Source organism: Maylandia zebra, linkage group LG11 (genome assembly GCF_041146795.1).
Source record: "Maylandia zebra isolate NMK-2024a linkage group LG11, Mzebra_GT3a, whole genome shotgun sequence".
NCBI lineage: Eukaryota > Metazoa > Chordata > Actinopteri > Cichliformes > Cichlidae > Maylandia > Maylandia zebra.
The window spans coordinates 27,446,265-27,458,441 of NC_135177.1; the positions used below are offsets into that span (position 1 = coordinate 27,446,265).

At 40.0% G+C, this 12,177-nt stretch overlaps 1 protein-coding gene across 5 annotated transcripts in view; it reads right to left on the reverse strand.

The window, feature by feature from the left end:
* Positions 1-12,177, reverse strand: part of map7d1a (MAP7 domain containing 1a) — a 40,658-nt gene that overhangs the window by 15,568 nt on the left and 12,913 nt on the right. For 3 of the 5 annotated variants that reach the window (XM_012919116.4, XM_076890131.1, XM_004550995.6), the window contains exons 2-6: positions 6,542-6,742; positions 3,818-3,886; positions 3,167-3,187; positions 530-693; positions 135-246 (exon numbers count right to left, since the gene is read on the reverse strand). In XM_012919116.4, the coding sequence (XP_012774570.2) occupies positions 135-246; positions 530-693; positions 3,167-3,187; positions 3,818-3,886; positions 6,542-6,742 (567 nt within the window). The remainder of the gene's footprint in view (positions 1-134; positions 247-529; positions 694-3,166; positions 3,188-3,817; positions 3,887-6,541; positions 6,743-12,177) is intronic. The other 2 variants (XM_012919117.5, XM_012919115.5) reach the window with 1 other exon arrangement.

Genomic DNA, 12,177 nt, shown 5'->3' on the forward strand with positions numbered 1-12,177 from the left:
AAGTTGCTATAGCTGAAACATGAAAGTCCCATTAAAAAAAACAGATCCAAGTATAACTGATATAAGTAATACTGAGGCAAAATAATTTTCTCCTCAGAAAAACTACATTATCTAGGAGGCACCAGTATACTCACCCTCTTTCTGGCTTGAGTTCTGGCTTAGTGCACCAGCCCACGACCATCTCTGCTGTCGGATTTCTGCCCACGTCTTCTTTGTTGACCTGTTGATGGCCGCCTGATACCGTTCCTGAAACAGATACCAGAACAGATATCAGTCTTTAGCATGTGAATTCATTTTAAGTCTATATGGAGGGATGGCATGTATGTCTGTGAACTGAGCAGCCTGAATCCTGTGTAGCTGATGAGTCCCTGACGAAAATCCTAAATCCCTAAATTGAAACTAGCAGCTGACCTAGTTCAGGTGCTCTCCCACAGACAGAGTGCATTGAAATTTCACCTTAAAATCTAGCAGTCATCACTTTCAAAGGTGCTGAAGCATCACATTACATGTATTGCTTTTCCAAACATACTTTGTTTTTCTCTAGTTTCTGTTTTTGTCTCTCCTCCAAGGCCGTTCGCCGCTTTTCCGCCTTGATCCGCTGCTCCTCGAGCTTCCTGCGTCGTTCCTCCAGCTGTTGCTCCCTGAGCTGCCGCGCCTTTTCCTCCTTCTCCAGCCACTGGGTCTTTTTGGCCGCTAAGAGAAGGCAGATAATATAGTCAGGAGAGAAGATATTTTCCAGTTGAGTGCTGAAAAAGTAAAGTCCTGTCTCCCTCCACTGTTCGATCAGAATAATATATAACACCCCAATTCTACTCTCTATGAGAGTCACTACTTGGCATGTTGGGAGAAAAAAAAACAATAATCCCAACATTGAAGCAATCCCAAAATCAAGCAACTCTGATGTTTTAAATTACATAAAGCAGTTTTTGAAAAACAAATTTGGTCTTCGCATCAGACCTCTTTTTGAGTTTGGAAAAAATAAATTCAATACTGCATAAAACCAAATTAGATGGATGCAGGACTTCTGAACTGACATTTTTATGTCATCGTAATCGCATACAGCTTACACTTCAGCTTCAGTAAACCACACACTTTGATATGGAAATCACCTCTTTGTCACAGAGCCATTCAAAAACAGCGTGAAGGAGGCTTTTGCAGCTGCCTCTGTGTACACAACTCTTCGTACTTCTTTAAACTACAAACCTCCACAAACAATCGGCTTTTCAAAGAAGTAAAGCTTTGCGCCCTGAAGCACTTGATGCACCAAAATCAACTGATAGTGGATTTCAGACTAGAGTGATGGATAATTGCAGAGGCACTGGAGGCTAGGGGATCTGAAATTTATAAAAGTTATACTGAGGCCCTGCATGTCAGCATCTTGCAGAAAACACTTCTAACTGCTGCAGTGCATATATCAGAGTTCGATGGCCCCGATTTGAGACGTACCTTAACTCTACCTTCCACGGACTTAAAGCTTTAGGGAACTTTAAGTAGAGCACAGTGGAAACTGTTTTATAATTCACCTGTTGTGCAGTGATGAGACGAGTAGGGGGAGGAAATAGATCCCAGCGCCTACAAATGCAGTTTTCCACATCCAGTTTTTCCTCCCTTCTCAGAAGGGAAACCTTTAGGTCACACAAGTGTTTCCACTCTTTCCATGCAAGTCAGGTCTGTGACATTTGATGGTTACGTTTTTAAATTTGATTCTCTCACAGTTGCAATGGTTCTTCAGAATATAGGTGTGGGTTGCAGGAGGAAATGAGCTGGATACTGGCTGGGGTCTTGACGGTTACAGTGTACCAGAGTGACACTGACATTCCTCAACTCTCTCCTGACAGTGATCAGCGCTGACAAGCAGCATCTAGACCTGCTACAGTATGGCCATTAAATAGTCATTGCCAAAGGGCTGCGCTAACCCTGGTACATTAAGTATTTATACCTCCTCACCAAAGATGGACAGGGTATGAGAGTAGCATCTATCTATGCAACTATAACAGAACAAATCCAATAGCAGATGAGCTCGTATATGTAGATTTTTTTTCTACTTATACCTCTGCTACTAGAAATGGTTCTGGCGATATAAGATCCCTTAAGCTGATATTGTAAACACAAGCTTTAGCAGGATCGCATCTTTTATCCCAAGCTGGCTGAGAGTATTAGATCAGACCCCTACCATCTGGCGTACCACGGTGATCACCCAATTAGACTGATCCACAGTATGAAGTCTGCTGACCTCATCTTACTGCAATCCAACACAAATTTGGATTAGACAGCAAAGCTTTACAGAAAGTACGAGTGTGACAACAACTAGCTTTAAAAAAAGAACTGCGTTGTGTGACTTTCACGCAAGTATCGCGGTGCGTACAGGCTGGGTGATATACAACTCGGCTCAGTATCTGAACACTAATTTACATATTTTCCCTTTTAAGAACATTTTGAACTTTTTTTGTCCTGTTTGGCAACAAAGTTGTTTATATATAATTTCACAGCCAAGATAAATTCGGCAGCAAACCATCAATTCATCCAGTAAGATGATTATCATGGTGGTTTTGTGGCTTGGTGTTTGTACTTTTTTTTTTTTTTTTAATCCAAAGAGTTTTGTGGTGACTGCTGTTAGAACGTGGATAAACAACAGTCAGTGTAAGGGCGGGCTTCTCGTCACCCACAACTTCCTGTTAAGTAACAGGGTTTTCACACATAAATGATGATTTAGTGAGTACATGATTTTTGTTTAAGTCATATTTATGATGTTCAGAGAAAGGGAGGATGAAATTTTAAATTTTTGTCACAGGAAAAGAGGAGGATTAAAACAAGAAACATGGGGATTAAATAAATGAAAAGGCTCTAGGGCTGGGTTTTATTACCAAAAGTCAATATGCAAGTTTTGTCTTTGCAGCACTTAACTTGATTTTTTTTTTTTTTTAAAGTGTAATTATGCTTTAAAATTTACAAAAAAGCTTTATTTTTGTTACACTATTACTGAAACAGTAGTCATTATTCTACATGCTGCTTCTCTTTATAGGCAGGATAATTGAGCTTTTGGTGCATTCCCCAGCTCTAGCTTTTACTACTGAACTTTATTAAGCTGAAACTGAATGATCAAAAGGGGTATTCATTGGCACCACCACCACCACCACCACCACAAAAACACAGGTGAGTGGCTTACCTTGCAACTTGCTGAGCTCTTCTGCAGGAGTAAAGGGTGAGAGAAAAGATAGAGGCAGCTGTCAATCATGCAAAGCAGTGCATGGCAAGTAGGCAAGTGATAATGTGAGAGCCACGTGTTAAACAAAAAGAGAGACAACTCATAGGTGCTGAGAGAGCTGTGACATTTCTTGAAAATGCATCAGTGTAAGTTGGGGCACTTTCTCGGCTTTCACAACTCGTCATAAGTTATAAAAGTTATAAAATATTCAGCCCCATCAACGTGTACGTTTTTGTCATTCGTGCAGCATTTTTGAACAATGTAATGTGTATCAGTTGAGCTAAAGCAATGATTTTGTTCATACAAAAACAATAAATAAGCGTCTTGATAGTGCTCAAGACTGTTTCAGCATGCATGCAGAAAACAGATGCTCACTTGTCTCTGGTAAAATGGTGGCTTGGCTTTTACTGATTTTGGCCCATTTTCTGTAGAAGTCCAAACTACCTTTTTATCCTCTCCAAGTGTCTGTGTGTATAATGTTGAGCATGCCTTTTGCAGCCTAAAGCCAACCCAGTAGCCAATCAACTGCTAACAACCTCCTCCACCCTAACACCAGGTGGAGCTCTCTATCCATTTAAAAGAAATGGCCTCCCACCCCTGGTTTTTACTTACCTAGATATTTCGCTTTCTCCTCTCGCCGCTCTTTTGCAAGCTTCTGCCTGTCTTCTGACTTCATGGCATCTAAGATTAGAATGAAGGCAGAAGAAAGAGGATTAATGATAGGTATCACCTTGCATCATCCAAACTGATTAAATCATCTCCAGACACTTTATATATTGGAAATTGTGGTTATTATATAGCGTTTTTCTACTCTACTTGGGGACTCAAAATGCTTTATCCAGCATGTCTTATTCTCTCTCTCTCCCTCACACACACACACACACACACACACACACACACACACACACACACACACACACACACACACACACACACACACACACACACACACACACACACACACACACACACACACACACACACTGAATCATTCAGTATCTGCAGATTTCTAGCATTGCATCTCCCAGTACTTAAAATGATACCTATTTGAAACACACCTACTAAGATATCAGTTAAAGCCGACTAGTCAAGGGCACCTTTTGAAGATATAGAGAATACATCATTTAATCATAAGTTCTACAATCTTCTAAAAGCCCCACAGAAAACCACTCCATTTCAAACCATCCTCAGCTGCAAACTGACTTGAGGCATCAATGATGCATCTGACCTCATATAAATAGAAATGCAGTAAATGCCTTCTTCACTGCTATAAAGTCATTGCAGCGATGGCTTTTTAATCTCTAAATGGCTCCACAAGAAAATCCATGGCATAATGCATTGACAGGAAACTTACTGACTGACTGACTAATATCACAATTTCAACACTAATGCACAACCTAGGGCTACAGATAATGTGTATTCTATTATCTAGATTAAGATACAACAGGAAAAAATTAAGAAAATTCTGCCAGCAAGCCAATCCCATCAAAATAGAAGCAGTAGCATGTGGCAAATACCAGAAATCTCGTAGTGTGGGTGACTTGAATATGTTATAACTAAATTATATAAACATAGCTTTCTGACACAGTAATTTAAATTTTGGGCATGTCTAGTGAAAAATGCTCAAACAAGCCAAAGGCACACTTTGTCTTGGTATGTGAGCCTAAGAATATATCAATAAAGATCATTTACAACTAACAAAAACAGTCAGTGGAACAGTGTGTTGAGATGTGGTTGGTAACCCATATTAAATTAACACTTATAGTTGATGTTAAAACAGATTTAAATTGGGGAAAGGTTAATTATTTTTTTCTGTAATTGCATGTTTTTTTCTCAACAGTATGTATGCAACTCATTTCTGCAGACTTACTCCAAATGAATTACTGTGAAATACCATTTCTACCACAGCCAACATACCCTAGTACCACCCACTGAGAACAGTGACACGGAAGGCATTCTTGAGCCTTTAGTCTACATCATCCTCCTCGATCTTTACGGTCCAGATGTTCAGCATCAATCACAAAGGAAATCACTCCTCAGCAACATCGAATAGGGGGAGGTGTGAATCATGAAGACGAAAACAATCTGCCATGCAGCCTCCCCTAAGAACAACTCCTGACCTACATTGATATTTATAGTAGGTTGGAAATGCCATGTGCGTGGCCTTGGTAAGTGTTACTTGCTGATGTTCGCAACTCACCACCATGTTAATCATAAAGTCAAATGTACAAGGTGTCCAAGAGGAAAACAGACTGGCCTAGAAAATACTACGAGGTGCGGCATCTGAGTTTCAGACTGTTCACGCTTGCTCTTAAAATGTCAGTTCTGTTATTTCTTTGGCTCCGATCTTTACAAATGGAGCAGCACAGGATATACGGATTACTGGGGTAGTAGTCAGGATGCAAGAAAATGAGCATGCTTAAGAGACTTTCACTAAGATAACAATTTGGCCTTTGCCACCATTAACATCTGGCATAATCACAACACTGAAACAAACATTGCAAGAAGCGACGCAACCAGAATCTTTTGGACAGAAGTCAGACTGAACCGTCTAGCAAAACTGTTTAAACAGCAAAGGCAGTTTCCTTAAAGAGTCATTTGCATGATAGCTGTGTGTAAGGTGCACACCTTACATAAAGTTTGGAGACCCAGGACAGGGCAAACTTTGGCAAATAAACCAAGAACTCTCAATGAGGTATCCAGCTGTGCAGTATTTTCTAAGATTGGGAGACACCTGGAACTTGTGGGGGGGTAGTCCTGTCACTTTACTCTAAGAGAATAAAGATCATGACCACAGTAAAATGTTATTAGCTGAAAAATAAAAAGAAATAAGGTTGGGGGTTTTTTTTTTTTAAGAGAAAGGCACTTCTTGTACAGAGTCCTAGTGGAACAACTACAGTGCAAATGGCACGTAAACCTCAATGCCTTCTTGGAAAAACTCTTTGAAATGGAAATTTCAATATAGGTTCCATCTGCAGACCGTTCATTGGAGATTAGTGCATAGCAGTGATCACCAATAGCTATCCACTTACCAAAAGCTAATTTGTTCATATTCTGCAGGCTAAGCTGTTCTCACATAACATAACATCCTGTGCAGCGACTGTTCCAACACATAAAGATAACCTGCAGCAGCACTATTGGATTTTGCTTTGTGTCTGAAAGCCTGTGGTCACTGTGACTCCAATACTGGCCAAAGAGAGTTGAGTTCACTCCAACTTAATGCAAAAGTGTAATTATACCATTACCAGTCAGCCAAATTCAGCCTCCATTAATTTTAAGCAGCTAAATGCTATCTAAGGAACACCTCAAAAGATAAAATCTTTCATTTTTGCTCACCTCGTTTTGACTTGAGGGCTGGTGATGCTGGTGACGCAGGTGATCGAGAGATAATGTCAGATTTTGAAGGGGTCGTCCGTCTTCGGTCTGTATCTTTCTTAGCTGGAGAATCCATCCTCTCGGTGTTGTCCGTCTTCAAAGGACTGCTTTCCCCCTCTGGATCAGGTCTCACAGGGTTTGTGTTTAGAACTGGGCAGGGAGCTGGTGGAACAGAAAAATACAAAATAAATTTAAGTTAGTAAATGAAGAGCCAAAAGGTAACAGGAATCCGTAACTCAACCTGTTTATCTTCATTCCATGTACTACTGAGCCTACGAAGTAGTTCAGTGTGCATGATGTAAATTTCTTGAAGTGTGAGGTGGAGCCGACTGATGGGAGAGGATCTTTAAGAACAACATTCTCACCACCGAAAGAAAATAATCCAACTGAACACTGCAAAAGTAATGAGTGAGATGTCTCTGTTTCTGTACAAAATTCTTCCAAAGACTGAAAAATATTATCAATTGCAGAGATTGCACCATTTGTCAAGAAGCACGAGATGATAAGTCCAAAGCCTCCTTTTCTGTCTCTACACATAATAGCATTTCTACTGTGCTACCGATTTATTGACAGACTGGCCTGTACAAATAGCCTGAGTCTCTGGCAGAGCAAAACACTGTAATTGCTTTTTGGCATCCTGACGATTCTATTGAGTCACTGGAAAACAAAATCAGAGTAATCATCTATCCAAAAATGGTTAAACTTCCTGTTTTTAATGAAAACGACTCAGGAGCACACAGTTTAGGTTCAGCAGTCATCTGTAGATTTTTTTTTTTGGGGAAGGGGGCTGGGGTGGCCTTTTAGGGCGGCAGCTTCACTAATAGCACTATGACTCACATTTGGCAGGCTGCTGAACTTGAATCTCTAACTCAAACATTAGTTTGCCCAGGCTTTGACGGTCAAACAAAGATCCTCATGGCAGGGACACTTGGCTTTGTCCACTCAGCACTGTATCCCTGCACTCCCCGTGGAACCATGTTGGGGAACAGTGTTTTCTGTATAGTGTCTGAAGGTACACACTGGGGCAACATGCTGTAAATTATTCAGACTTATCCAAAAACAGCACAGACAGTTGGGGGCTGTCACACAAAGACAGTGAGTGCGCTGAAGATTTACTATAGAAATGCTGTGCTGTTCAACAGTTTGCACAGAAAAGGAACAATCAGCAGCGAGGCCAATTCTGTGCAGCTTCAAAGGGAATTGATCAATTTTTGTGTAAACTGTACAGTGTGCCTCTTAAGCCTTAAACGGACTGTGGAACTCAATGCGCGCACACACACACGTCTGTACGTCTGCTGCCTTGTCCATAAAAACCTGAAAACAGTCTGTATGGATGAGTGTCATCCAAGAGCGTTGGTCAACCTTCAACTACTGCAACTGCAGACACTTGGTAGAATTCAAAAAGTAATAAAGACATGGGGCAGAGGTTGTCTGAACTCTGCTTGGCACATAGGCTATGTAAGCAATCTGGGAAATGAAGCCTGTTGCTGATGAACCTGAACTGCACAAAGGCTGACAGGCAGTAAGAGTCTATGAAAGAGTTCAGCTGGGAGACAAGACAATGCAATTTCATTGTCAGAGCATGCCACTATTAAATAAGCATTCCTCGGGCAGTGATGTGCTGTGACAGAGAGGGGCCATTGTTGTGGTCTCTGCATAGCAACGGGACAGCAGCCAAAACACTGCAATGACAGTGAGAGCGGAAAGGAAGAGGGGGATAGTGGTGAGATAGGCGGAACGTAGACGATGAGCACTAAAATCTGTTCGGTGCAAGCCTGCGTAAAAAAGGAAATTACGCAATGTAATACAACAAGAAGGGATATTTTTACTGGATTTGGTCAGGTTAAATCATTCAGATTATGTCTTTGCACAGAAAACTATTCTTGTGATTTAGTAATCAAACCCTGCTACATTTTTTTGCTACACAGAACCTCAGGTGTTGCACCACTGTGAAGTCTCAGGTGATGACTCACACAAACCTTATCTTGGAATTTATCATCTGGCCCTTTTTTCTCACACATCCCAGAGGGCAGATATGACAGCTAGACTACCAAACGTGGCAGGAGCTGGTACAGCTCTAACATTATACTCTGTGAGCACTTTTCCATACACCTGGGAACTGGAACCACAAAGAACTAACTTGTAGGACTGTGTTTAGCTGGTGACAAGGTTACTGTACTGTACATTGGCAATGCTGAAGAGAGTGAGAACATAGAATACTCTGTTGTGTAGGTGGTAGTGACAACGAATAGGAATGAAACCTGAGGTAGAAAAACTGGATGGGAGTTGAGGGAGAGGACTGCTGCTGTGTATCAAGAGACTGAAACAAGGGTTGATTGATACAGCGCTCCTTCTGTACATAGTTTTTGTAGCCCTGCCATTTCTTCTTTGAACCCCATTTGTTCAGTTTTCTCAAATTTAAGGATACTGCACTCTCTGTCAAGATATGTCAAATTTGTGGCTAATAGCTCTTGGGAATCATCTTAATAGTGCAAAAATGCTATTTTATCCCCATCACACCATTTTTTGTACATTCAAATAAAGAAATGGAAACAAATTATGTGTTTTTGTCAAAGGGTGGTAGTTGTAATTGGTGTACACCCAACACTGCTTCATCCCTTGAGTTGGGTGCCTTTTTATGCTTGAATGATTGAGTCAGTAAAGCTAACTCACAAAGTAAAGCTGCATATTTGATTTGGTAGATTTTTATGCTGCATGTCCTCCCTTATGCAACCCCCAAGATATTCATCTCTCCGTCTGGGATCGAACCATGGGGTTTTTTGGGGGTTTTTTTGCAAGGACTGGCCTGAAAATTTGTAAAAATAAAAAAATAAAAAATAAAAAGCAGCCTATGTCCAAAGAAAACTTTAAAGGTTTTTCAGAAAGCTTGAGTAAGTATTGCTCAAGGGCACTGAACAGATAACAAGAAACCTTGGCTTCTTGGAAATAAAATATATAGAAATGAGGGTTAACAGAGTTTTGCACCGTACTGTATATGTCGATGGTTCTGTACTAATTCACTCTGTCAAAACTGCATATAAACACAGGGGACACAAAGCCAGGAACCAAGGATGCACACAATGAATTGTGAAGCGGTGCACAGAGTGTCGGCACAAGTTTGTTCACAAGTATCCTCCACTTATCACCTTCAACATAAAAATGTCAAAGACGTCTGCTAAGTTAGTAGTTACGTATTTGCTCTAATTTACGGACTATTGCATGTCTTTAGCTGACAGTAATGGGTGCCGGTACATTTGGAAAGCTGTCCATGCAGTGACCCCTAAAAGCAAACACGACGGGGACACACTAATGTGGTGCTTTGAACAGGATGCTTGAGTAATATTTGCACAGATGAGCTAAATGCAATGACGAAACGCATGGCACTAATCTAATTCTGCGGTTTACGAATTCGGTGTTGTAAATGTTCTGAAACTGGCTTGAGCGAAGCTAATGAAATTATCTAGCTCTTGCACAATGAAATGTTCTCATTTGGAGCATTTATATGTGAAATCATTGCCAAAAGACAATTATCCACTTAATTCTATTACATTATGACTCACGTCATGGTGTCTTCAGAACTGTTATTTCGAAGAGGCGACATAGGTAAATGTGCCTTTTTTTTTTTACTTTTCAACGGCAAATGTTGAGTTAAGGATGTCTTAAAAAGAAAAATAAATAAAATACAAAGTTGTGTTTAATGGCCAAATCATTGCATTAGGGCTGCTCGATTATGGCAAAAATGATAATCACGATTATTTTCACTGAAATTGAGATCGCGATTATTTGACGATATTTATTTAACCCTTTAAGACCTACTATAGAACCAAGTCCGCCAGAGCTTATATTATTTTTTTTACATGTTGTAGTGCCATTTGTGGGAGCATTTCAAGTTGCTAAATAACTGTTATAGCCCATATTTTAATAATATGTATGCATTAAGTCCATAGTAACTACATTAATTGCAAAAAAGTGCAATAAACTACAAAAAAATTTATATCGTTTTTGTTTTGTTTTTTTACATATATATTTCTACTTGGAGAAATTTAAGAGGTTTATCCCTCAAAACTTTAAATACAAAAAAGTTGCAAAAAATAGTTTACAACAACAGGAAACTTATTTTGAGTGTCTTCATAGTTTTATTTTGGAGATACACCAATTTTTATATACTGCAGGAAAAACAAAAAAAACAATCCTATGATGCAAATTTGCAAAGAAAACAGCAGGTGCATCAAAATAAACTATTTCCAGCAGTGCAATTTGAGTTCTAAGCATCCCAGAAACTATTCAGAAAAGTCAAACATGACCAGTATAGGCTTTTAAGGCCTACAAGTAAAAAACTACATTTCCGCGAAAATGACGTCACTTCCGGTTTCGGCCAGGAAATGGCGGACATGCGACAGTTCGTGCTGACGTCGGTTTCACTGTGGGAAGTGTTACGAACAGCTGATCGGATCGGCAAAGCCTGTTTCTGGAATATTATGTTTTTGTTCCTGCAAGCGCTTTTTATGCAATTTTTGCAAAGCTTTATGTGGAACGAAACCGTGACCGAGGACAAGCTGATGGCATAAGATGTAAGTACAACTCCTCCGGTTTCATATGCAAAACAAATTATTGCGCTAGCTTACGCGGTTCAGGTTCTACAGGGATTTAAAAATAGTTACACAAAACGGAGCATGCTGCTCTGACCGGATTTAAAGGGTTAACAATGACTTTAGAAAATAATATAAAATAGTGTGCAACACCACTGAAGTTTTTTTTTTTTTTTACCTCTCTTTTCAACCAACAGCAGTCACTCTCCTCTCCAAATAACTTCTGCTTAGCTTTCCGAGCTTCCCTCGGGTCCTCTTAATCAGCGGTCTCCAACCTTTTTTGCGCCACGGACCGGTTTATGCCCGACAATATTTTCACGGACCGGCCTTTAAGGTGTCGCGGATAAATGAGGGAGGGGCTAATAATCGGCTCTGTCATTTTTAATGATCGTTGAAAGCCCAGATCGTAATCGTGATTAAAATTCGATTAATTGAGCAGCCCTACATTGCATTTCATATTTACTTCCATTTTAAACATCTTCCCAACTTTTTGGGGGACAATAACAGAGAGACTCTACCACCTAAGGTTGTTCTTAATTAACCTATAACTACACCCTCTCTGTATTTACGTGGCAGTTTCCAACAACCGAAAGCCATTAGACCACCTGCTTGTCACTTACATTATTCATAAATCAATGCACATCAGCTTCCTCTGAGAGGCTGGAGTCTCCACCAAGAACAAACATGGAAAAACACTTTGGTCCATCTTATTATTGGAAGCGCAGAGAAAAAAAATACACAATGCTTGGGTCATTATTTCACAAGCCTGATAAAATCTCACACAGGATGCTGACTGCGGTGTGTACCTCTAGCATCTGTCAATGATTCAGCTTTGTAGTATGAGCATTCAACCCCACATAATATTTATCTTTATTTGTCTGATAATCCAAAATCTCTCATTGATTTTATCTGACAAATCTGGGGCTACAAAGAAAATCATGTTTAAGAGCAACAAAAAGACATAATGTCCTGGTGTGGATGCTTTGTTTTGTTCCCCTGCATATTATA